This window comes from Watersipora subatra, chromosome 7 (assembly GCF_963576615.1).
Source record: "Watersipora subatra chromosome 7, tzWatSuba1.1, whole genome shotgun sequence".
NCBI lineage: Eukaryota > Metazoa > Bryozoa > Gymnolaemata > Cheilostomatida > Watersiporidae > Watersipora > Watersipora subatra.
Window position 1 is genome coordinate 4,086,358 of NC_088714.1, and position 27,104 is coordinate 4,113,461.

At 37.6% G+C, this 27,104-nt stretch overlaps 2 protein-coding genes across 6 annotated transcripts; one reads left to right on the forward strand and one right to left on the reverse strand.

Annotated features, from left to right (window-relative positions):
- Positions 1–302: 302 nt before the first annotated feature.
- LOC137401250 (putative FERM domain-containing protein FRMD8P1) lies at positions 303–12,491 on the forward strand. 4 transcript variants are annotated; one of them, XM_068087669.1, is made up of 11 exons: positions 303–426; positions 2,570–2,674; positions 3,287–3,451; positions 4,928–5,088; positions 5,978–6,144; positions 7,328–7,528; positions 9,650–9,770; positions 9,888–9,990; positions 10,767–10,924; positions 11,488–11,677; positions 11,761–12,491. In XM_068087669.1, exons 2-11 carry the CDS (start codon positions 2,572–2,574, stop codon positions 11,850–11,852), a joined length of 1,461 nt encoding a protein of 486 aa, XP_067943770.1. In that variant the 5' UTR covers positions 303–426; positions 2,570–2,571; the 3' UTR covers positions 11,853–12,491. The 4 variants fall into 4 exon arrangements, with proteins under 4 accessions (XP_067943770.1, XP_067943769.1, XP_067943771.1 ...); XM_068087668.1 differs by having other exon boundaries at positions 306–442; positions 11,761–12,490; XM_068087670.1 differs by lacking the exon at positions 7,328–7,528 and adding an exon at positions 8,339–8,506 and having other exon boundaries at positions 306–442; positions 11,761–12,488.
- Positions 12,492–12,689: 198 nt separating this feature from the next.
- Positions 12,690–22,054, reverse strand: LOC137401252 (serum response factor-like). Of its 2 annotated transcripts, XM_068087673.1 has the most exons (9): positions 21,997–22,054; positions 21,186–21,445; positions 20,817–20,939; positions 19,209–19,364; positions 15,932–16,160; positions 15,098–15,291; positions 13,746–13,863; positions 13,101–13,336; positions 12,690–13,003 (listed from the first exon to the last, which is right to left on the reverse strand). In XM_068087673.1, exons 1-9 carry the CDS (start codon positions 22,046–22,048, stop codon positions 12,953–12,955), a joined length of 1,419 nt encoding a protein of 472 aa, XP_067943774.1. In that variant the 5' UTR covers positions 22,049–22,054; the 3' UTR covers positions 12,690–12,952. The 2 variants fall into 2 exon arrangements, with proteins under 2 accessions (XP_067943774.1, XP_067943773.1); XM_068087672.1 differs by lacking the exon at positions 21,997–22,054 and having other exon boundaries at positions 21,186–21,545.
- Between the last annotated feature and the right edge of the window lie 5,050 nt (positions 22,055–27,104).

Here is a 27,104-nt window from a genome sequence, read left to right on the forward strand (position 1 = left end):
ACTTTAACAAGAAAGGTGAAGGCTGCAATAGCCAGCAAATATTTAGCAGAACTTTTTATCGCGCTCCGCAAAGCGTAAGTTCTCGCACTAAGTGTTTCCGTTTGTTGAGATTTCTGAGATAAATTAGCGACGTACCAAAGTCGATTATGACAAACGACGATACGATTCAAGTTTATTGTAAACAATAGTTGGATTGCTAGACATGCTGTCCGAACGAAATGCCAACAACGTCAGATTTAACGGCCGAAAATCGTTATATTTGGGTTAATTTCAAGTAAACCGTAAAATAATTAGCACTCGCTCCCGGTTGGTCGAGTAAAAGACAGGATGCTAAAGGCTAATTTTCTAAAAATAAATGGAGTTATGCCTGCGTTAACCTAAAGCATATATTACTGGATTTATTAAACGACTCCAAAAAGCACACAGGTTTGAAGAGGGTAAAGTGAGTTTTTGATAGCGAAGTTGTCATAAGTGAAAATTAATTGGCAGCTTTCTACCTTGCAGTGTAGCGAAAAGTGGCTTATTCCAACGCTTCAGCAATGAAAGGCAGAGAAAGACATGAGCATACACAGCAAGCGTATGCCAGAATTTATTATTTTTTTAAATAATTTCTGTAATATTTTGAAGATGTGGAAGTTTTAATCGAATTGCTAGTAGTAATTATTTATGACAATACACAAACCAACACTTGAACTGCAGCAAATATTGAAGTACCAAATAAGTGATTGTCAAAAGGCAATTTCTTGCTTATCATCTGAATAGTTTTTTTAGCTAACAAAACTACCTTTTTATCATATCAATACGTATTTTATTTGTTTTGATTAGGTGTTCTATTTTTTAAAGAACTTTGTTCTGTTATTTTAAAGGGCAAATGCAATATAGTTTCCAGAAGTTGAAAGTAAATTCAGAATGTAATTTATGGAAGGTATTGTAAAATGTAAGCACTGTAGATTAATACATTGTCTAATACTATTTGCAACTGCAATAGCCAGCATCCTATATTGTTGTCGTACTTCTCTGATGCTGAGCAATTATGGTTCTAAGGCAGACTTGCCAACCCAAGAGTGGGGCAATGCGTGAGATTTGGTTTTGGGGCAATTGATGTATCAATGATAGTATATATAAAATTGTGGAAATTAGGGAAAAAATCTCACGCATTTCCATTTTTTCTTTGGGGTGATTGCGTGAGTCTCACGCCCAATGCGTGAGAGTTGGCAGGTATGTTCTAAGGCCATAAAAGCATAACAAGTGCAACCATGAGTTACTACAAAAAATGATATTGCTTGTTGTTATGGGTATACATACGCAGTAGAATTGTTAATCAACTGTCTTTAGGCCAACTATTAGTAATTGTAACTCATGCAAAACTTTTGCCATCTTCTTCTTTTTTAAGCATCAACTTAATAATCTTTAATGCGACTAATGTATGTAATTTTAAGTGTTATACTTAAAGCTATTCAAAAGCTGCTCCAATTATTACATTAACATCTTCGAAAGCCTCACTCAATTATGATTCCAGTTGAACAAGTGTTTCTTCCTGAATAACACTATCAGAGCAAAATAATTCTGATTAAACCACTCCTGAGCTAGAGTCAGTGTAATTTGGTGAGTCATTAAATTGGAGTATTGTTAGTGTGCCAGTTTTAAGCAGATGATCATTTTATAATTTTGCTCGAGTATTACCATTAGCCATCCTCGTGCCTCTAATGATTCTAAAGATAAAACTGCTCTGAAGTATAAGAGATAAGGTGATTGTGAATCCCTCCCTAGCAGCCTAACTTTTGGTGATCTATAATAGACATTCATTCTAAGCTGCACACAAGGTCAAGCCTCTTTGCATCTCAGAGAAGTTACTGCAGCAAATGTACTCTATTTTTTGCTTTCTGTCTTTTTAGAAGTAGTTATATACAGACTTCAATTTTCCATCATGCTCGCAGTCATTTTGTTTTACCTGATTCCTTGATTGTGTATCTAATGATTAGATTAGTTTCTAATGTAATATTACAAGCTAACTGATAGCTACTGCTTTTTCCTTTCATAAGCCTCCATAATTGACGAATGAGCAATAATTGGTGTATATTGGATTCATTAAAATGAGTGATCTTCTTTGGACAGATTACAATTTTTGTTGCAATTTCTTTTATTTGAAATCATCTTTATCTGAGATTTGTTTAAGAGAACTCACACACTCATCAGTAAAGTGTGCAAGTATAGATATGTTAAAGTATAAAGTGCAGTATGGATGTCGAAACCATTTATTCTTGCAATGCTTTTCTAAAGAGCTGAAAACTGACAATGAGTGAGTCAATACTACCATCCTAATATGTTATTACGCTTTATCCTAGGCTATTTAAATGCTTCCTTATAACATCATACAGTCCTCCATCCACTATTGACTGGCTACAGCTTCCTGTTCTTTTAGAGTTTCCCTCTCCACTGTCACTCGGGTTCTTTGACATTGAATAAAGACTAAAGCATTCTCATTCTTTTATTGCTATCTATTGTGTCTGTCCCATGAGAATAACTCTCTGTCTGATGAGTAATACATTACTTACATGTATATGCAAAGGAATGGCTGGAGCAGGAGGTGACCCGATTGAGCTGGTAAACCTGTCGTTAGACTTCAGTCGCCCCTCATCTCAACAGGCCTCTAGGGAAGGGGAGCGTAGCAGTTGTAAGTGTCTCAGTTTTATCTTACCTTACCCTGTTGTTCGCCAAAAAGCTTGATTGGTTTTCCTTGTAAATTATGAGCCGTATATTAGGCTTTGAGTTAATTAAAAAGTTGAGTATAATTGCTATAAACGACTCTGTTGTTGTATAACAGCTAACCAGGAAAAAGTTCACATATGAGACTGAAAGTTGCTAAAAATGTCTACCTGTATCTAGTTTATATATTCGCTATATCTACTCTTATCTCTCTCTATCTGTATAACCCATATTCAAATAAATCGATAACATGGTTAGGTTTACCAACAATATCGCTAAGTGTCTCTCAAATTGCCTTCTTACTAAATGAGTTATCGTACCAAGAAACACTGATCTTCCTAGTGGGCCACCAGTTAGGTGCTATGTACCCATATAGCCATAGTGGTGAGTTTTAGTTGGTGTGTATTGACAGAGAGCTGCATTGTACATGTATATATCTGTGAATTCAGATTTGTGTAAGGCAAACCAGTTCCTTGTTATTTCAGCGTCTATACTGATTACTGAATGAGCTTTGCCTCCTGGGAAAGAGTTTCTGCCAGAAATTTTCCGATGCTTTAACATTTTACTCTATTTCCTTTAGTGCTGGAGATTCATATATACCTGCCTGACCTAACATTCCTCGCTCTCATGATAGACCAGCACACCCAGGCTACTGAAATAATGGACATGATCATAGCCACCCTTGGTCTGAATCCTACTGAGGCTAGACATGTGCTCAGTCTATGGCTTGTTTCAGCAGACTTGCGTATGTTTTTTTATCAGTATTCTATACACAGCTGCCGACCCTTTCAACTTGTAGCAACTTAACACATAATAGATCTATTATTTCTACAAGTTACTAACAGGAGCGTGGTCTAGTCGTCACCTACTCACAACTAACTGTCGACTAACCTGTAAAACCTGACCTATTTATTTTACTAGTCTGTTGACTGGCCCGTTACCGAAGACTACAAGTATATCTTTGATACTCAAAAGTATGCAGATATACATATTGTAGGAGTGACTTGTGCCCGCTGACTACTTCTTGTCTTCATTTCAGCAGTTGTCTGCTTTTGTAGAGTCTGTATATAATGGTTACCAAAATGATTAAGCTCTGTGTTGCTAGCTAACCTAAAGGGCTGTGACAACGATAACCTTTATACATTTTTTTAAACACCTGGGACCTACAACTACATCTTATTAGGCAGTGATGTTCTCTTGAAACAATTTATAATTCTTTGGCTTGTGAAAGAGCCATAGCGCAAGTCAATGACAGACTTGAATTATCAACCCAGCTAAATAGAGAATCTCATTGCTATTAACAGAGTGTTATTAATATTCTCTTTTCTTTTAATGGTTTTTGTAGAGGTTGTTTAAGAGAGCCTAGCGCTAGTTATAAAATACTTCCTTACAAATACGTAGTTATGAGAGTTTTGTTATCGCACCTAGTTGTTCAGGCATGTATTGCTGAGTTTAATGCTTACTGCTATGTAACAATATTATCAATAATATATCGCTAATGTTCGACAGTTGGCGATTTTTAGTATTACTTTAGCTTTTTGAGTTTGTATCAACCATATTTCAATATTACAAAAACGGCACATGCACAGTTTTCTATTTTCAGCTGCACTAAACATATGAAAACACCCAACTTTTTCACTATGCACCCTCATATTATGAACTGCATAAGCAGCAGTAAAATATTTAGTCGGCAGTATATAATAGGGGCAGACTGAGAAAGATTTATATGTACTGCAATTGGTTTTAACACAAGTTGATAGATGGGTAGTTTATCTATATTTCTCAAAGTTGTCATCTGTCTGTCTGTCGTCTGTTTGAATATCTGTCCATCTGTCTGGCTATAGCTATTAAATTAATATTTCGCATTCAATTTTGGACTCGAACTCATGAAGATTGCAACCACAGATTTGTGATCCAATTCTCTATCCATGAGACTATGAAAGTTCTTACGACTTATAGCTTTTACTATATACTCTATACACCCTTTTCTCGACGGCACGCGATAAATGACGTATTAATTGAAATTATATTAACTCTATGAACATATTTTGGCATGTCAGTTTGCTAACTCCACACTGGCTGTCAACTTGTCACTACCTGTCAATTCCATACTTTCAGTCAACTTGTCACTGCCTGTCAACTTGGCACCGCCTGTCAATTTCACACTGGTTGTCAACTTGGTACTACCTGTCAACTAGTGATCACTGTGTGGTGCTTGTAGAGTTGCAGCTGAAGCCCAACCATTGCCCTACGCAGCTCTTTGGCAAGTGGCCAGTTTACCTCCGTAAATATACCAGCGTATCACCCAAGACTGCTGCCATCCAGAAGCCTCTTGTTCACCTCAAGAGGAATGTCTATATTTCTAGAGAAGAAGACCTTAAGGTAATCTCATTTGCTTTCAGTTCTATTGTTTAGAGTGTATATTTAATGAATGAATTGACAATACAGAACATACCTGTTAGTTAGACTGTTTTACCTCGTAATAATCTGTGTATACAACTATTAATGTTTCGTCTTTCATGTTTCTGCTCGTTTAGCTTTTTGTGTTGCACAGAGCATTATCTTGGTAATTGCTTATTATTTACATATTATTATTGGTAATTGATTATTATCAGGTTTTAGAATTGTATTTTCAATTATTTAATTGAAAGTTCATGTTATGTAGGATAAGTATTTGTTGTATTTATACTGGCACCATTCATTATGTATCTGAATATTTAGTCACAGTAAGTAACCTGAATTGAAGTTGTCTTATCATCTGATATTGCTTTACTTATATATAACTGATAGCATATTAATACTCCATTGTTTTCAGGTGAAGCAGCAGTTTTTATGTTTATTGAATGCTTGACATAAGTGAATGCTAGGTGACATGTACTATGAAGAAAGCTTGTCAGCACATGCCAAAGCTTTGGGGCACCGATGTTTGGCATGTGACATCATCCCAATTGAATATGCATGTAGATGTTTTTGTTCATGAGATATGTATGTGTTCAAGGCCATTTATTTTAGTTCCAAAGTGAACGGTAATAACAAGCCTTATCCTTTCTGTTAGTTTTACTAGATGCTTTCCGTAAGCACTTAATGCTGGGCCTTGCGCTGTGCTTTAAAGAGTGCTTTAATTAAAGATCTGGTATGGTAGCTCAAATTATTCATAAGGTTTTGAACCTGTAACTAAGTCTTTTTGACCTAAGATGCTGCAGAACAAGTAGATATAGTTTCTAGTGACGGTATGACTGGTCACAGTTCAGTTATGAGGTTTGCTTCGCAGGTCAAGGACAATGAAATATTGGAGTTACTGTTCACCGAGGCGAGGTGTAATATAATGGATGGCACTTACCCGTGTGACCGAGACTTGCTCATCAAGCTGGCTGGGCTACTCTGTGCGGTGCAATATGGTCCCTTCAATGAGGAGCAGCATACCATCGAATTCTACAAGTAATTCTTGGGCATTTTACAGTCAATTTACGAATGTGGTCAATCGCTTTCTTGTCTATCAATCGTATCACAAGTTTTAGAACTTATGAGTTGTCTTTGACTCTAGGAAAGCTTGGTAAACTCATTATTGCTTGATACACTAGTATTATATTGCTTACATAATATGTATTCTATGCATTCTGTATACAGTGCACCCTCAGGATATGATTTTAATCCGTTTCAGGGTTGCCATCGTATAGTGAACAAATCGTATGGATGGGTATAGAAACCATAGTACTTATATAATACAAACATCCCCTGGTAAAAATCGTCAAAATTTCATACAAGTGCTTTACATATAAAAAAATAGTAACAAAGTAGTATGTTAACCTTCGTAACTATAGTTACCTACAGGGACTGTATTGTATTTAGTGTATTTATTGGTTATGATCTGCATTAAAATTTAACGTCGCTATGTGCAGTACGTACAACGTATACGAGAGTTCGTATAACATAAACTTTGAATTCACTTTAAATAAGTTTAGCTTACTAAACACACACACTTAAAGCTAAATTTTATTATGTATTTTCGACTATTTTACTGAATTTCAACTTTTTATCCCTAAAATTTTACTACCGATTAGCTTCTGGCTTCGTTTTCAATGTAATTCTAGCTGATCTCATTAAACCATTTTTCAGCCTAATATGGCAAAAAAGCCTGACTGATGCTGCTTTCGTAATAAAGTGAACTTTTGTTAGGAGGTTAAAAGAAGTTGTCTGACCACTGACTTTCTGTTCGGCGGGATCGCAACTCCAACTTTGCTACTGGTTTTAAAAGGAAATGTTACCATTTTACACATGAGATCTGCTGAATTGAGTGAAATCGATCATGGCAGTTATAGGCGTTGTGAAAATATTTTTGGGCGAACAGCATTTCGACGTTTTTGTTATTTTGATGTACGTAATAAGCACATTGACTGCCAATTTAAATTCAGGCGAAAATTTTGTTGGATAATGGTGAAATAAGATTCGTATAAAGAGGTGGAAAAATCATCATGTTCTACTTTCTAAGGTGAAAAAACCGTATATCAGGGTAATCGTATCCCGAGGGTGCACTGTACTATGTCTTCATTCAATATTAGAATTACATTAGATGTCCGTTTACTTAAATTTCCCATATTTACATTGGCTGTGTGTTTGGCAGGTCTGTTCACTCAATCTTCCCTTTATCTGTCCAGTCAAATACCAAACTGCTGGACGAATACTGTCAGGCTGTCGAATTCGCTCACAAAAAATTTGACAGTCTAGGCAAACAGCCTACCGGTGACACTTTAAACGATGAGTCGAGACTTATGACGGCCTATCAGACTTACCTTAGCTCGTCTCACGTGTTACCGTACTATGGGTAATCTGTCCTTGCCATAGTGGTAGTGTCACACTTTTCTTTGCTTTGCCTCAGCAATACGCACTCTGTCTAAAATATCTGCTTCTCGCTTGATTTAGCTGTGTGATTCTGTTTTGTTGTGAGCTTTTATAACCACACATGAGGAGTTGCAAGCCCCTTGTATACATTAACGCGCCGCAAATGGTCGGTTTAGATTTTGAATACTCATTTGTTTACTTGACTCATTGTTATCATTGGGTTATTGTTGAAGACATGGCTCTAAGCCATGTGCAAGGAAATTTATAAATTTTCGCGAACTTTACTATGTCAAGGCGATTAGTGCTTGGTGTTACAGTAGATGTTATGTAATCTGCATGTAGCGGAAAATTTTATGGATATTTTATACGACAATAACAGCGCGACAAAGTTTGCGTGATAATGAGTTTCACTTAAAGCATGCTTGTATATAAATTACTGAAACTTTCAATTGTGGAAGCTGCTCGCTAGTGTATATAAATGCTAACACAAACAGGGGGTTTCTCGAGCTGGTGTTACGTCTGTACGAAACGGTAATCTACTATACACAATTCTTACCTGGTTTTTCTTTGTGTCCACGTATAAACTTGTGTGACACGACATGTAAACGTCTCACGATTTTCCTATTTATCTTTCTAAAAATTGGTTGTTGCCAAGTGCTCGTCTTCTCTTTTGCCGTCTTGCTATTCTTAGCAATAGTCTATTTATTTGATGGGCATAAGCAGGGCCCCTCAATGGGACTAGCGTAGAACAGCAAGCTATTCCGCTTACTTCCGTGTGATCGCCTGCTTTCAGAGCTAACCAAGCCTCCATCTTTCCTATTTCTATTGATGATTGTAAAGAACTAGCTGATGACCTGAGGCAATACCTTCTTGCCAATGCCAAGGCATTTGACCTTGAGTCTTTACCAAACCCCAGAGTGGCATTTCTTTCTGCGTGTTGTGAGTCTCTGCCATACTATGGGTCAGTTTTCTGTTTGTAGCTCTCTTGTTATCTCTCATCACTATCGTTTAGTCACTACTTGCTTTCGTTTTCCAAAGAGGATTACGCATTAAAATAATAGTTTTGACGTAATTAGCTTATTTTTTTCTTGTTCTCATAAATTCTCAAATCTTTTTAGTTTATTGTTAGTAAAAATGTATGTTGTATTGTCAGTATTACACACTTGTCCGCATTTGTTTGTAAAAGGATAAATAAAGCGACGTATTTATGTTTTCTCACATGTAGTTTGCGTGTCCTATAATGAGGCTAGATGTTAAAGCAATATTATGTCGTAGTAGCAATTGCTGCGCTGAAGAGGTTGTTGTTTTTTATTATAAATATTGTAAATGTTACATTATAGCAAGCATCTCTCCATAGTGAGTGACACATTATAGCAAGTGCCTTCCATAGTGAGTGACACACTATGGCAAGTATTTCTATATAGCAAGTGGCATATCATTATAGTTGATCTCTCTATGTGTCACTTTATAGCAAGCATTGTTTTTTAGCCAGTGTAGCATTATAACCAATGTCTCTCTATAGCACATGTCATATTATAGCCAGCATCTCTCTATAGCGAGTGTCACATTATAGCAAACATCTCTGTTTAGTGAGTATCTCTCTATAATGATATTGTCATTCTATTGCCACCCTAATCTGATTGCCCCTTTCTCAGTGGTGTCACTTTCATACAAGCGCCATTTCAATGGATGTTCCGCACTAATATAGAAAATGTTCTATAGCAAAAGCCTTGCTTAATCGCTTTCCTTGCCAGTCTTGTTTTATTGTGATTGTCACTCCTTGATAGTTTACTGGGCGGGTGAAATTTGCTAGCAATTTCTGTGACCAGAGGCTAGATTCGCGATTAACTAGCTCAAAGCAACAAATCATAGGTCACATTAATTAGTTCTGCATTCCTACAGATTATACTTAATGATTTTTACCTTTGTGCCGTTGTCTTCCAATTGTTTGAGCTATTTTTGTCAATACATGTACCGTAGTTTGCATGTGAGCTCTGACTGCTCTGTGATCTGCTTGTTAATTAGGATTTTTCCAGACATCTTGTTACGGGTGTGTCTTTTGCGAGGAAGGTTCTTTCTTGTGAAATGTCACATGCTATTTCAGGTGTGTTTTCTTTGATGGCTACATAGAGAGTACTAACAAGAGCTTCCTTCACAGCTCCTGGTTAGCTGTACAAATTGGCACCAACACTGATGGCATATACATTATCTCTACGGAGAAAGAGGTAACTTACTGTCCAGGTTGTAATTTATATGCTTTTGTTGTCAAAACGGATAAAATACCTACAAATGCTTTTACGAAGAAATTGTCTTCTCAAGTACCCAGTTGCGTTTGTTATCAGGAGCCATTGCTAGGCATCTTATATGAAGAGCTAACATGGGAATATGTGGAGATGTGTACATGCAGCTCAGCAGAGTGCCACCACAACACTTCTTCAACCACAGGTATTCTTGCGGATATCATTGCTTTTTCTTCCGCGATGCCATCCTTTGCTTATTGTGCAAAGTCCGTCAAAGCCAATGTAAGGCTTTCAATAGGAGATATTCTACATAACACAATGATAACATATATCTGCTACTAAAATGGAGTTCAAGATCCTGTTTAAGGAAGACTCAGATTGATGATTAGAATATCAATCTATATAAGTCCTTGCACAGATAACTACAGTAAAATATGACATGAACTATGCAGCATGAAACTAGGAGTTATCGTCTCTTTTCATAAATGTTGACAATAGAATGAGAAAACAACTCGTCATATTTAATCATAATTCGCCAAATTTATATGAAAGCCTGTAATCAAAAGAAAGATTTGATGAAAAAAATCATGAGTTCTCCATCGATATAACAGTGCATTTACACAAAAACAATAGTCAATAATAAATGCGCATTGCTTGTTCTCTGTTACATCTCGGTGTAAATGAATATATTATTAACATTTTACACTAATAACCTTTCAAAGGAAATGTCAAAAATTTCTTCACTGGTTCATTGAGCTGAAGGTTTTTAGTCTTATGGATACTCAATGTTAATTTGTAGAATTAAACTAAACAGAATTACAGTTAAATCAATTCATTGATACTTTAGGTCACTGCGAAGAGACAAGTTGTCTTCATCATTAAGGAGTCACACAAGCCCGTACGATATCATCATAGTTTTGAAACCCTTGTGTGCATTTCTATTTTTGCATACTCATCGCAACTATCTTATGTATGTTCTAGGAGCTGGGAAACTACAGCCTAGAATGTCGAGAAAGTCAAAACATCTGAAAGGAGACAAGATAGCGGCGATGCCTTCATTGCTTCTCCAATATCCGGCATCTCCTGATGAGCAGAGCGAGGGAGTCAAATTCCAAGTCCTTCGAGTCTACACGCAATCTGTGAGTGTTTCTCCATGACACGGTTGTACGGTAAGGTTACTCATTCACGTGTATATTTACGTGATCCTGCTAGTTGGAAAAACTCCATACCCAAGTCAAATTCGGTATAATGTACAGAATTGCCCTCTTCTCAGCAGTCACTGAGGTTTGTCTCAGAAATTCTTATTCCTCTATATCAGGAAGGCCTTGTAACAGTTGGTGTAACTATATAGATTTAACAAAAGCCGCAACAAGTTGTGTATCATTCAGATGTTTGCACCATAATCTCTGTCATATGGTAGACATGCTGCATTCTTCTGCGCATAGAACTAATGAATGGAAAGGGCTGCGTTGAGTTCACGCAACCATTTGTTATGTATTAGTTGTTAATTTCCCGATGTTCACAGGAAATCTGCTTGTTGTTCTATACCGGTTCCCCTACTTACCTACACAAACTTACACGCCATGAAGTTGCAATGACACAACAGGCTGCCGGAATTCCTGTTGTGATGACTTCCTTTAGTTTGATCGCACTACATTAGACCCTTGGATTAATGTAATGCGGACTGTTGTTGACTGCCCAGGCCAGACTCATCGATGCCTTCATAGACAACTGCAGTGAGACGATGAAGGAGAAGTGCCTTTGTTCTCCCATTCCTACTCCAGAGGTGGCTGTTTTTCAATCGGCTACCGTCGCATCAAAGGATTGCGTAGACACACCAAAGTTTCCTGTTTCTGTTCCTCAGCAGTCTGCAGATAGCACGCACACAAGAGGTATGTGGTGGCGCATCTTGTTACCTCTCCACGCATTCTTTCCTATAACTTCTGGATATCTTCCCATTTGTAATCTCTTTTAGAATCACTGGAGAGGTCAATAAAAAGCTTGCGGAAACCAAACAAGCTTCTTTGTCAGTCATTTACAAAGGATGGAAAATGCGTATCAATTTGATTGCACCTGCATAGGAAGCATCTAGTCTCCGTTTCTTTTTCATGCATGCAACTCCTTTTCCTGATAAGATGTTATATTTTGCGCCTTCCTTTCGTTCAGCAAATTTTTGTGTTAAAAACCGCATGGAGCTTATATTTATGTGAAAAAACTCCTGGCTTTACTTATTGTCTTGTTGCATCGCTTTTGTTTTCTTTCTATTTGCTGCTGATATTATCCCTGATAATACTTTCTGTTGTCTACCCAGCATGTACCCCCTTTGCCCCAAAATCTATCTGTAGTTGTATCGCCATGCTTAAGGAATTTTCGTTCATGTATAACAGCACAACTCAAAGTTGATAAATTGACCTTCAACCAAGTTATCATTTACTTATTCCTATGATACAATTATAGTCGCCCATGTTTCACCTCATAATGATCGGTGTATACAATCATTCATGTTTCGCCTTCTAAGTTTCTGCTTGTTTCGCTTTTTGTGTCACACAGAGCAATCTCTTGGTAATTTATTACTATTCATGTATTATCATTGGTAATTGATTATTATCAGGTTTCAGAGTTGTATTTTTAATTATTTAATCGAAAGCTTGTTATGTATGATAAATATTCATTGTATTATGTCACTAAATATATGATTTAATGAAATCTGTAAACATATTCTCCACTTGATAGATACGAAGCATGGCTCTACCGATGCAATGGGAGTCTACTATGGATAAGACAACTCCGATAAGTGTCCTGATCAAATTGCATTAAACACAGTACAGATTTGATGCTACAAATGTTGCATATCCAGTATCATGAAAATTCCCACTATTATTAAATATCATTCAACAAGTTGCATTTCATTTTATGTTCACAAAGGAATTAATATGCATAATAAAAATATAAAAGAAAATGAGATGATATTAAATATCTGAAAATTGCGCTACAAAGAGGCACCTGGCAGCCATGATAAATATTCTGTAATCAATTCTCTAATTGCATTAGAAGAATATAATATCTATTTGCAAAATCTTTGTTGCGTTACTGATAAATATAAAGAAGAACGATACAGAAACATGAGAAATAAATATAGCTGATTGTCATTGATTGAAAAGCTCGTGTCAGGTTTTATTGCCCAGCTCTTGCTGACTCGATATTACCTGCTGCAGCATCTAAAATGAGGTCATACTATCATTTAGCAAAAAGACAACAGAACCAAAAGGTAAAAGACCGAAGGCTGAACTAAATATAATTATGGACAGCACTTACCACAGGATTGTTGGCTAACTGCGATATTGGAATCGTAATGTAGTGAGGTGGGGCTGGGGTAGCTATCGTGCCAACCTGGGCTGTAGAGTAGCTCTGAGGCTGAGAGGTGACAATGTTCACAACGGCTACTCCGTCTGTCAGCTGATTAGGAATGGTGGGGGCAGCGGCATAAACAAGAGTTGGATTTTCTGGAGGATGATAGAGCAGAGCATTGCTAGCCTGGCCTCTACCTCCAACTGCAATAAGTCTTTCAATGACCCTCTTCATCTTCTTTTCACACTTTCAATTACGCATGCAGGAACAATGGCAAGACAAACACATTTGTAGGTTGCACTGTTATTATACTCCAAGACCCTAGATACAGTTGCATAAGCCGCAACAATTATCCAATGCTTGCATAGCTGATAAGACAGCGATGAAACATGAACTGAGTAATAAAAACCAAAAGGATGTCAATTATATCTTAGAAATCACGTGCAGCATTCCGGCATGATACTCTTTTGTGAATCCGAGAGTATCAGAATCATAGCGGAGCATATTAAAAGGTATTTCTAGTTTCAGAACTTTAACAGGACATAAATAGATAGCTTCATATTTCACTTGTACTGTGTTGTCATCCAACATGGAAAAACATGTACTACTAACCCGTTAGTAGTGCTGGCTTTGCTACAGCCACCTGCGGTGTCCCGACTATCTCGGTCGTAGACTGTGCACCTAGCTGATGGACAACCTGCGATGGCGTCCCTTGTAAACTTTGTAGTTGCTGCAAAAAGACTCGCCGGTAAAAAAGCTAATGAATATACGTCAGTAAAATTACTTCAATTGTCAGCACAAAGACTAGAATACAGTTAAACTCTGTTAGAGCCACGGAAAGAGCGACGCTAGACACATTACAATAGCAAAAACACAAAGTGTGCTAAAGAAGATGCCTTGAGAAACATCCTTTATTTTAGTGACGTGCTGCTGAACCAGCGTACAAGGACAACAAGTACTACCCTAGATTATTTCCGGTTAACTTTTGCTACCAAATGTTTTGCTCATTCTCGCGGAATTAATTGTTGCCGAAAGGCTTTTTCCTGGTGTACTTTCGGTATTTTTGCTGTTAAAGCTAGTTTCGGTCATAGAGCTTTAATTCAATTTTTTTGAATCAGCAGAAAACAGCATAATAAATGCATTTGATAATCAAAAGCCATGTTTAATAGTTTTTGTAGTTTAGTGAAACCGGATACAAAAGAACAAGCTATCATTTTTGCAGTTTGACCATAAACGTGGACCCCTGGTTATCTAATATAAAAATACAGTTATTAGAAAGATCTGATCTGTTGAATGTGTGTTGAACAACCTGATGTTGAAGAATTTCCCTAACATAAATAAGTTCAGGTCGCTGTTTACAATTGTTTTCTTCCATCCTAAACTGAAAACAAAAACAGTTGGAAACTGCAATATTATGATGTGAATTCTGAGTAAAAAGAAAACTAACAGGCGGTTTTTGAGCAAAATGATAACCCGATATCCTAAATTTATTGCGGTAAAATTTTGGGTTGATTTATTAACTCTGTGATCCGTGATCACTGCTTTGTATAGGTACTAAGGCGAGCCATTATAAAGGCTTTCCGGCAGAATGAATGATATTCACGAGCTGTTCTAAAAGCTTTCCATTATGAAAGATAGGCATTTATGACATTTTCTAACAAAAGACCTAAAGCTTTATTGCATCAATCTATGGCATATTGATGAGAGTTTTTTAAAAACTGAATTTCTTTTGTGTACTCGTTATAATAATACAGGGGAGATAACTATAAAGCACAACAATCCCCTGAAATTCTTATGATTGCAAGAGCGATAGAGGCTTGTACAGCTGAGGGTAAGATGCAGGGACATAAACCGGTAGACATTATTCAACAGTCACCCCAGTGGACATTAAGCTTCTACGTGTAGGTGAGACAATTACCAAAGACAGCTACTACACTACAAATTTTGATATGAAGATTTCAAACCTGTCGATGCTCCTCGTTGAGCTGAGTCAGTCTTGCTATCTCCTGCTGCTGCTCCTCCTGCTGCCTCTGCAGTTGTCGATTGGACTGGAAGTCAAGCGTAGGAAGTTGTGGACGGCTGTTCATTTGTTCCGACGTGTCACTACCCTCGGATGAAAAGAGGTTGTGAGATTGTGGCTGGGCAAGAGACATGTTGACTGCGAAATAAATACCAACGATAATGAAAAAGAATAACAGAGTATAGGTGAGCAGAAACGCACACTCCTTATGCAAAGATAACACACCCACATGAACCTAAACAACTGGTAGTAGAGCGAGAACATACTGTAGTTCTGATATATGATACTAGTAAAAGAGGAAGTGCAATACTTATCAAGTTATCTGAATGTAGAAGAAAGCCTTTGAGTAAACAATGCAACAGGTTATGTCATTGGCTACGGAGTAGGTGCATATACATGTAGCCTATATATGATATTCCATGATATGCATATATGGTATGCCCTGTGACTGACACATGATATGCTGTTATGCTCGTGATACAAATGATACGCTGTTATGTTCGTGATACAAATGATAAGCTATTTTGCATATACATGCATACATATGATATACTGTGATGCTCCAACATCGTTATGAAATGTTCTGACTAACCTATGGTACGCAAATAGATGCAAAAACTGTCTAATACAGTCAAGCAATCAAAATGGTGCCAGAATCACCCATTGCTTGTCTTGATCTCGCAGAAGAAGGGCATGCTTCTTACACCTTCAGTATGGGTGCACTGAATCTCAGACTAACATTCTACATAGGCTAATGCTATTAGGTCAAGGAGCTCACGTTGAGGGATTGATGTTGACTGTGGAACTTGCATACTAAGGTTGGTCACCTTGCCCATCGTACCATCACTATTTGAGCTCGGAGGTATGATGGTGTGTATGTTAAAAGTACTGCTCACAGAGGTGGTAGAAGGTGGTGCACGTAGATCTTTAGGAGTTGACGAGATAGGCTGAGCATGTTCAGGCTGGCTCTCTGACAACTCTCCCCCATTCATAAACATTTCATGTACCTAAACAAAAATCAGATCAGATTACTCCTGAGCTAACTTCACAATCAAATATGATGCTGTTAAATTTCGATAGCCTGGTATGGCCACCAATGAGGAAGTGAAAAGCTTTTTGACGCCTAAAAATATTTGAATGAAAGGGCAGCATTTGTTTCCTCTTAACCCAATGACAAAACTACTGCATACATCTGAACAAGGGTGATCGATAGTCTTGTCTGCTCTTCAGTCATGCGATGAGCCAGATAGTAGAAACGTGAACCATTGTTATTCTACTACTCGCAAGTTAATGCAGCCAATATTAAAGAAGGAAGGTTCTAAAACACCTGAATACATAAAGAAGGAAAGGAGAAGTAAAACCATTACTTGTTGTAAACCATTCAAGGTCATAAGCTATCAGATGTAAAGAAGGAATGTAGAACAGCAGCGAAACGTCCATGTCTGCCCCCATAGGTGAGGCTCAATGTGGTCGGTTGAATACCTCACAAAACCTTTTATAGAGAAACGCTCCTAAAGCAACGAACTCTCCAAAACTTTACAACAGAGTAACGAATGCAACCAGATAAATGACTAAAATTTCGTCACAAAGGGTGTAAGTCACTTTATAATGAGTCACAAAGGGTGTAAATCACTTTATAATGAGTCACAAAAAGCGTAAACCACTTTATAGCCAGTCCTAAAGGGTGTAGGTCCCTTCATAGTGAATCACAAAGAGTGTAAGTAGCTTTATAACAAATCACAAAAGATATAAATTATTTTATAACAAGCCTCCAAAGGGTGTAGATACCTTTATAACAAGCCCGAAAGAGTGTAAGTCTCTTTATAATGCGTCTTAAAGAGTGTAGGTATCTTTATGAGTCTCAAAGTGTGCAGGTACCTTCATAACAAGTCCCTAAGTGTGTAGGTACTTTCATAACAAATCCTAAAGTGTGTACGTACCTTTATAATGAGTTACAACGGGTGTAAGTACCTTTATCACGAGTCCCAAAGGGTGTAACTTTATAATGCTTCTTTTATAGTAGCGAATAAACTCAGAATTTAAAAATGTTTTCGGTTTTGCTTCTAACATGCTACATTCCTAATGTATTTTTACAATTGTTTCTTGTTTGTGAAATGGAATTCCTTCTTCAATATGAATGCAACAAGGAATTTACTCAAATGTTTTGCTTTGGATAAACTAATTCAACTCAGCACGCATCTGTCACCCGCATGAAATTTAATTAAAAAACCAAAATGACAAAAGGTTTCATACACTTTTACCATAACACAGGAACCAGATAGATACTATTAAATGGTAACCTTGCTCTATTACCTATTACATTATGCCCAGCTCCCGAGTTATAGGTGGCATGAGTATAACAAAAGTTGCAAGTTGAGTGTTTAACTTTAATTAGCAATCACAATAATTGAACTACTAACAGTCATTTGGGGGGTGAATACATTATAAATACAGAAGTTGTTAAACAAGAGTTGATTTTAAATAAGATTAAAAGGTGCCATGACCATCTGGTGCACACAGATTTCATTTACACATCATAAGCCCAATTGATTTAACTAGCTATCCTATGTATGTATTTAGGACTTAGGAAGTTGCCAGACTATAAAAAAAGCTGGTTTTATCTACATTGAAACTAATTAATGCTCCAAATCAAAGATTCTGTATATGAAGCATACACCAGAGTAAGTGGTAGAGTTACTACTTACTCTAATAGTAAATAGTAGAGTGTTGATGGATACAGCTGGAAGGACCTGAAGAAGGATAAACGCTGACAACAGGTTCAACCTTAATCTTCTTCAGGCCTTTCCAGCTGTATCCATCAACACCCGGTGATCCCTTTCCGTTCTAAGAAAAGACACTCTCAACCTCATCCTTAGAGATGGGTTTTAGTAGCTCATGAGTAATAAATCTTACTCGATACTGGCTGCCTATTGTTGGGCACCGAGTCTTTCTGAAAGATGTCTTACCAGAAGCGCTCAGCGCTGGAAGGGATGGAAGCCTCCTCTTGTGCATACGTGCCACGAAATATGCGGTCGGACATGATCTTATAGTCCGCCGGGAGGCCACGCTGCACCGACTTATAGAGCTCCTTGCGCGCTTTCTTACCACCAAGGGCAGGACGGGGCCTGATGACTACAGACCCCTTTAAACAAGCCGTCTTTGAAGAGAAGAGCAACTCGTGTACGCCTAGTTCGGAGTTGTCGGCCTTGTGTATATTCACACAAGGCCTTGTTCGGAGTTGTCAGCCTTGTGTAATATTTACACATATGTGTATATTCACACTGCACATGATGTCTCTGTAGCTTTAGCACAACATTGTAATCAGTACCGCTGTAGTGTTACATTAAAGATTGCTGTATCAAATGAAAACGAATCATTTTTGGAGAAAAAAATTATTAACACATTAGAAAAGATGTCTGACTTCTAGTTGTTATTGGAGCATTAATGATTGTTTTGCCAGTGTATGATGCCAGTGTGGGCTGCCAGAGCATGCATCTAGAGCATGCTTCCAGAGCTTGCTGTCAGAGTATTCAGTCACTGTGCGCTGTCGGAGCATGCTGCCAGTGTGTGCTGCCATGTTGTTAGCAGCTTGACTTGAAACCAATTGGACTATTATACTACGTTGAGCTGCTTCCTCATTGGAATAATATCAACCCTTTTAACCAATAAGATGTACACACCATCAGGGTGTCATGGCTGACATGAAACCTTTAACTTTAGTCTTCTGCTGAGAGTAGCCAACTTCCGAATGACCTCTACAATCTGTAATCGTCTGGCCGTAAGAAGGCTTCTTTTAAAACAATCTATCGCATCTCACACCACCGCAACGTTTTACTGCACAGGAGTATTGTCAAGGTCTCACAGGCGATACGGGTACCAGGCTATAACGGTGTCTTGTGACATAGTGCACTGTCATCAAAATGGACATATGAGATAGCGTCAAACATCCAAAGTGAAACTTGTCTGAGTCCAACCTAATGCCATCAGTCAGAACAGTGCTCCGGGCAATGTTCAGCGAACAATCAACAAGCAAGCCGACAGAATCAACGCCTCACCTCATTGTTGTCTGTCCCATCATCTTCATCAATAGCAGCGGCGCAACACAATTCTGTCTCTTCAAATCCATTTGGATTCATTCTGCGATCTTTCTCAAGCTCTTCCTGGGTCATGGCACCTGACTCAGGCGAGTTTAGACATGTCTGTATGAGTGCCTGTGGGGAAAACCCAAATAGCTTGGATAAAATAGAAATGTAGCTAAAGATAGACTCAAGTACAAAAGGGAAAGTTTTGATCAGTTTATCAGACAACTTTTATCAAATATAGGTCGACATTAATATAGCTAAATAACATGGTATATAATTATACAATATATAATATAGGTAGACATTGATATAGCTAAATAACATGGTATATAATTATACAATATATATTATGAAATTACTTCCAATACTTGTCTAAATAAATGCTCTAAAGATCAGTTAGTATAAACATTCCATAGACAGGATGCTTATGCCGCTATAAGGGGAGCAAGAGGGCCAAATAGTCTGATAAAGTGCAGCAGAACAGGTGAGTTGACTCACTCTATAAGGCTGTAAATAACAAGAATTGAAACAAAAGATTTTATACTCTACCCTACATGTATATTCAAATAATATATAATCTACTGCAGCGATTTTTAATCAGTGTGCCATGAGAGATCGGCATACGCGCTGCGGTAAATTATCAACAAACGGTCCTTTTTTTAACTTGGTCTATGTTATTAATGGTCATTGCGCATCACTTGGATTTTTCTGTTATTAAGCATAGAAAACAAGTATTTATCCAAATATTCAGAAGCTCAGCAAGGTAGCTTATTAGTGCAGTTGGTGATGAGTTCAAGCACTATTGAGCGATTCTTTTTTCAGATTGGCACAATCGTTTTTCGTTTTGGTCAAGAGATTCATGTCTTTTTATCCTTCCTACGAAGATATCCATGCTGTGTTCATCGAAACAGGCAAAAGTTTCACACTAAGTGAGTGTATAAATACATTGAAAAATTTATCAACAGTATGTATTACTGCATTAAAGTGTCATTCTGTTTTTCTTTTATTTGTTGGCACGTCTCAGGATTTTGTAATTTAAAACATGCCCTGCGGCTCAAAATAGGTTAAAAATTGCTGATCTACTGAACAATGATGAGAGTGATGTGTAAAAACAAAATCACAGGATTAGAACAACTTGTCTACTATTATACACATCCAACCTGCCAGGACCTGTCTACTATACACATCCAACCTGCCAGGACTTGTCTACTATTATACACATCCAACCTGCCAGGACTTGTCTATTATTATACACATCCAACCTGCCAGAACTTGTCTACTATACACATCCAACCTGCCAGGACTGATGATACGAAGTATGAAGGATTGAGACCACTGCAATGTAAAAACTGGAGCTCTCAAATTGGGCGTTGAAAAAAAAACCACACGGTTCCATTTACATGTTATGTTAACACTTTTTGTTAATTCTCATCTTGGGTTTGAATGAATATACATGTAGATGAAAGTACCAGAAGCTTGAACTTATTTCTTTAAACATTAATAATTTAAAAAAGATTATCTAGCCAAAGGCACTACTCATCTTAAGAGGTCTTAAAGCAGTCATAAATATTAGTCTCATACCTTGCCACTTTCGCTAGTTATCATTGGCTGGAGTTTCTTGGTAGCGAAAGTATAGACATGTCCTGTCTCACTAGCAACCAGCAACATCACCTGTGTGCCTGTCAGCGTCGACAGCTCGTACGCCTGCCATATTTGATACACAACATGAACATAGTGTGAGATATATCAATTCGTTATGATAACACAAAAAAAAACAATTTTTTACAGCGATTCATGTTACATGAAGCTAGATACTAGTGAACATTTATCTTAACTTTGTAGAATAATTGTTTGCTCTTATCCGTTTATTCCACAAAAGTAGCTCAGCGACATATATATAACACGATTACATAATAAATCTTGCATATAAAACTGACTGATCGACTTTACCTTTTTCATGATGCCGGTCTTTCGTTTGCTGAAAGTTGTATATCTGCGTAATTTGTCACTAATGAACTGCATCCTCACTTTCACCCTTCCCCTTGTCTTTTTCCCATACTTGGGCTTAGATGGACAGTCATCGTCACTATCCGAGTCCTCTTTTTGATATTGAGAATTGGTGACATAACTCCCAGCTGTCAGGTGCGCTCCAATTGATTGTGGATGTGAAGATGCAGGCCTGTGAGCAGCGTGTTGTCCTAGCTGAGGATCTGAAGATGATAATTCAGTGAATACATGACTTTCATTAGCAGGAAAAATGCACGTATTCATATTTAGGTATTTTCCTTATAACTAAACCACCCTTATTAAGCGAAGCTCCTCAAATGGCATACTTCTCCATATATTGCATTTGCAACGCGCGTATGATTGGATGGCACTGTTAGTTTCGTTTTATTGGTGTATCGGATTACGTTACACTGACCGCCGATATGGCGCAAAAGTAAATAGTTCTAACTGTTATAAACTCTTTAGTCATAAAAACAGCGACATAATAAACGTGAACACGTTTTACTACAAAATCATTCATCAAAAACTTAAATAGAACGACGAGACTTGAATACAGTGATAATTAACGCGTAAATGTTTTACGACAGTCAAAGATGGCGATGACCATATAAGGATACAAATGCCTAATAAAGAAATCCAATACCTTTCGCTGTTGGAACATAGAAATAGCACGTGCTTTAAGTTGTGTCTATATAATAACAAAATTGCTACAAAATAGATTTTGTGAACATGTACAACAACATCGAATACTAACCCGAAATTGAGCCACTTCTATCGGTGAAATCTATTACATTCGACATATCCATACCTGACTGATGCGGAAATAAAAGAAACAAGGCTGGGCCATGAAAACGGACAATAAACTTTCAATTCGATAACCTCCGACGATAGTCTATATTATTGCAGTCGCCTTGCCAGTCTGCGAAAGCGTGAGAGGTTTCGAATTGACTGCATTTCGGAGTGAGTCCATCTAAAATTCTAAATGTTTTAAATCGATATCATAAAAGTGGAAAAGGCTGTTCGTAGTTCACATACTGCTATTATAGTTACTGCGTATCAATGTATTTTAAATATTTCTAAACAAAAATATTATACAACCCATAGACTTATTTTACGACTATTCCTAATAATAATTATCGCTATTCGTAACCACAAGCATTTGAGCTAGGCCTTACATCTTACATCTTCTTCATAGAACGTACTAGAGCCGGTTGCGGCAAGCAGCACGCCTCATATGTTGAGCAGTTGTTAACACTAGATAATATTGTAATTTATTGCCATATTAGCAATTAATTGTTTATTGTTGATGTGATGTACAGCTTTTAAATTCACGAACAGTCTTTGGTAAAAAGCTGTTGTGATAAACAGACGTTCTTGCATATATAGTAGGAGGATCGCCTCTTCCAGCAGCTCGTGTGACAGTCGTACTAACTCAGTCCTGCATTAATTCATCATAGGTGGTAATTAATGAGTTGTGATTCTGGTCAGAGGAGAGGAGTCGCATTAGCAGATTTTGTCTACTGACCTTCCGTCTTTCACATAGTGTTTGCATATTTAAAGTATCTAAAGCTTTGGTGATGCTATCTTTTCTTTTCAGTTTACATATAAAACATAGTGCGTTGTTTTGCACCATTTCAAGTTCACGTTGTAGTAGCGTAGTAGAAGGGTCCCACACAGTGGAGGCATACTCAATATGTGGCCTGCAAAGACTAGTATATGCTAAGAGTTTGGCTTTTTCAGGAGCTTCATATAGCACACGCTTAATCATGCCTAACTGCTGTCTCGCCCTTCTGGCTTTGGAGTCTATATGTTTGTCAAACTTCAGGTTAGATTGTAGGATAACACCTAGGTATTTGGTTTCTTCAACTATTTCTAATTGTTCAGTGTCTAGGAAGTATTCAGCTGAGGGAGAGTTATTTTTGTCATTAAAAACCATGACAGAACACTTAGATACATTAAATAGCATTTTCCATTTGTTAGCCCATGATTCCAGGGCATTAATGTTTACCTGAAATCATTGTTTATCAGCATGGTAGTTTACGGGTTGGTATATTAAGGTGTCATCTGCAAATAAACTAATATTACAGTCAACTTGCTGGGGCAAGTCATTAATATAAACTAAAAACAGTGTGGAACCTAGCACTGATCCCTGTGGAACTCCAGATGTCACAGCTAGTTCATCGGATTTATGTCCATCAACCACCACCCTTTGTTTTCTGGCCATTAGGAAGTCATGTATCCACATAAGAATTTTATCATCTATGTCAGATATACTGGATAACTTGTTCATCAAGAGTTGGTGAGGTACTTTGTCGAAGGCCTTTGCAAAATCTAATACTACGGCATGAGTGGTGTCTCCCTGGTCGGTGCTGCGTGCAATATCATGATATGGCCTTGAGATAGATATGATAGCTAGGACAACGTAATGATAAGTGTCGCAAGCAATTACGTGTGTACCGGTCTTGTAGCAAGTGTCAGAGCATATTAGAAAAAAAACAAGGATAGAGACTGGCCAAACATGGGGAGGGGGTACAATATACGAGGCGTGCTCAGAATCTAAATTCAGTTCGTGTTTTTTAATCTACTCGTTTCTTACGCGCGCTTCTACTGCGGCTGTCCTAGGCGGCCTGGCAAGATAATTATTAAAAACATTAAAATATCACATGCACTTAATTAATACTATTACAATCAGTTCTTAAACAAATATGGCTACTGATGTGGACTGGGGTAAACAAAAATATATATCCTTATTTATTCCATTTGAGTAGGGTAATCATTATGTGTGTAAAATAGAACAAACCATTGCATAATCATGTGTTGAGGGTGAACCTGTTTTTTACTAGCTACAAATCATAGTGACTCTTATAAAACTAGCGGCTTAAGATAGTTGATGCATCCACTTTACCCTCTTGAACTTGTTAAGGCCTGCCACTAGTGTATAAAGATTTTTACATGTTTGCTTATATTCATTTTTGTGCACAAGACAAACTACAACTTTCTCTGGATCTTTATACAAAGTTCAACTGGCTATCAATTTCTAAATTGCGCCAGCATTTACAGTGCACTAGCACACACCCCCAGGGCTGATACTCTGAAAGAAACACCCAACTGGATAGGCCCAGATTTGATATTGTACACCCAATCACCTGGTTGGTCAATTTGAAATACACCCCTTAAACACTGGTAGTTTCCTAAAGGGCGCCCAGGTTCCACGCCCTGCTAAACATCCAATATGATTCATGCATTAATAAAGCAGAAAAAAGCTACAAACAAAATTCCCAATTTAATTTAAATACGTTTTTATTTCGGGTTTTTAGTTTGTTTAGTATTGCAAGAACGATCGTTTTTTTCTGCAAACGGCTTATTTTTTGTTGCTAACAGAGACCAATATATTGTAGTTTACTATTGGTAAAAAGTTAAACAAAAAAAGGCAATTAGCTAACCATAAATCAATTTATAAAAACCGTTCGTGTGGCGACATAATCGTCGCTCTGCCCACTAACGTCAGTATCGCAAAACAACAAAATGTCGCCATGCCTGCAAAAGGGTTGATAAAACTGATTCCAAACATCAACCATCAGATCATCATTTTCATTTACAAAGGAAAACATAATGAATATCAATGAAATAAATATATCATTCATTCTGAGTATATTGCTAAAGGGTTGCTAAGATGATGCAGTGTCGATTGTCTCTTTTCCCCTACTTTCCAGTCAGCAAGCAAGCAGCAGCAATCTGCATTAAAATGAAGACTGGAATTTCGGTGCAATTTCTTGGTATTACTTTGGCTGAATAAAACCTTAATGAGCATGGGCCCTTTTACTGGCTTGGTTGTGGAAACCCCTCCCCCCAAAGTAGCAAATTCACTGACAGTGCCCCATGGTCTGAAAGCCCCCCTAAAACGTGATTTTGGGCCGAACCTAATGAGCCTTTTAGGGGGAGTATCAGCCCTGGGCACACATCATCTTCAATTAGGGGACTAAGTTGGCAATCTTCTAGATTGCACCAATTTGGCTTGTTCTGAGAAGGCTGGTTGCCACTTTGCATCAAGAAAATAGTTGCGTCTTCTCTGGCCATTTTTATTGACAGGACCCGGAATAAGTGATATTTTTCCTTTAAAACTGGTAGCAAGTTTGAAATTGTGATCTTTTTGATCACAACCCAGGGTCAGGAATTGGTCAACCTTGCTCAATTTGCTTGCTAACTAAAATCCACTTCGCTACAAAATAAAAGTGTGTTATTGAACATGCAAATAGAGTTAAGACATGATTGAGTTTTGCACAGCGCTGTTGAAGATTTATGAAACTGATTCAATTTTGCTTAGACAAATCGAATGCACAATGAGACGAAACGTTATAAACATTGTTATATGTGGAAACTTTTAGGATTTTTAGCTCGTACAGGTGGATTGCTGAGATATAGATTTTATTCAGCTCTGGTTCTCATTTTGCACTTCATTAGGAAATGGCTTTCGGAGGTAGCTCTATTTCATAAAGAGGTAACTATAGCCATGTCATCTTCATGTCACCCAGGTTATGGCTAGGTCATCTGGTCTACATCCCCTCTCCTTTCTATTTTTTGGCTGATTGTTTTTATTGGTAGGTATAGATTGTGATGCAAGTAGAAATATTTTGAGTATTCTGTATTAGTATAGAATTCTTGATGATTGCATCACATATAACATATTTACATTGGTTGGTGGAGAGTGTGCGGGCAGGAGAATGCCAGACGCTTACTCCTACTGCACTTTGTTTCTAGTAGTGGTAAAGTAAAAGTTTTACTGGTTTAGTTGCCTGCTCACTGTGGGTATTAGAGGGAGTATTCTCTGCTCTATGTCAATCTCTAGGTTTGAGGTATCTAGTCTTTCACTTCACCTACACTCTTCGAGTTTTTGTTGCTCTTGTGGTGCTTGAATGTCTCTTTTGTTTTTTCTCGCTACATTTCTTAAGGTTTATTCTGGACAAGGTATGAGCTGCTAGGCACTAGCTCTAATATTTGTGCTGGTCTCCATTTGATTGCCCTGTCATTAGCCTTTCGTAATAACACTGTTTGTCCCTGATGCACTTGTTTATCTATCTGATATTTTTATCGTAGGCTTCAGTCGTCCTTTGCAACACTTACATGCTGCGTTTAAGTTGTCTAAATCATGACTTTTATTGCTTCTGGTAGTTGTAGTACTGTAGTTTGCAATCTTCCAGAGTGCATTTCTGTCTTTGTAGGAGCTGCCTCGCCACTTTAATATCGCCATGGGTTTTCAGCTGTTTTGATTATATTCGTCACTAACTTCACAGCCGATTCTGATTTTCCATGGTTTTGTGTATAGTAGGGCATTGGTGTGATGTTTTAAAGCCTCAAGTCCGATGCAAACTCTGATTTTCAAGCTCACATAATATCCCGCCTTGTCACTATGTAAAACCATTGGCATGCCATATCTCGCAAAGATCTCTACAAGCACCAAGTATAGTGCTGGCTGCATCATCCCTCAGTTTGATATCGTACATTGTAGTGCATGACTAGTGTTTCTACTTTGGTGAGCTACTAGGTTGATGCCTCATGCGCCATCCTAAGTTTCTTTCTGTTAGCTGGCTTGTTGAGCTGACATGCTTGATGAATCTCAACAAATTCTTGTGAAGCTCCCATTATTCTCAGCCAGTAGACGATGTCTCTAGCTCTAAGAATTATGCTATTTAAACTCTGGTATGCTCCATGGAGGATTTGTACTGATTTCTCATCATATTTGTTGGTATTTTGTGTCGCTGAGCTTTAAAAATGAGTTCGTTTTGTTCATTGATTTAACCTCTAAACATCCAAAAGTCTTTAACCGCTCTATGACACTTGTTACTTTTGGTCGGCTTACCATCT

Coding starts and splice junctions, on each gene's coding strand:
- LOC137401250 (XM_068087669.1), top strand. CDS start 2,572: ATGGCTGGAGCAGGAGGTGACCCGATTGAGCTGGTAAACCTGTCGTTA. Junction 5,089..5,977: donor CTAGAGAAGAAGACCTTAAG/GTAATCTCATTT, acceptor TTTGCTTCGCAG/GTCAAGGACAATGAAATATT. Junction 7,529..9,649: donor CACGTGTTACCGTACTATGG/GTAATCTGTCCT, acceptor ATGCTATTTCAG/GTGTGTTTTCTTTGATGGCT.
- LOC137401252 (XM_068087672.1), bottom strand. CDS start 21,506: ATGAATACGTGCATTTTTCCTGCTAATGAAAGTCATGTATTCACTGAA. Junction 13,864..15,097: donor TCAACGAGGAGCATCGACAG/GTTTGAAATCTT, acceptor GTCTTTTTGCAG/CAACTACAAAGTTTACAAGG. Junction 13,004..13,100: donor AGTTAGCCAACAATCCTGTG/GTAAGTGCTGTC, acceptor ACCTCATTTTAG/ATGCTGCAGCAGGTAATATC.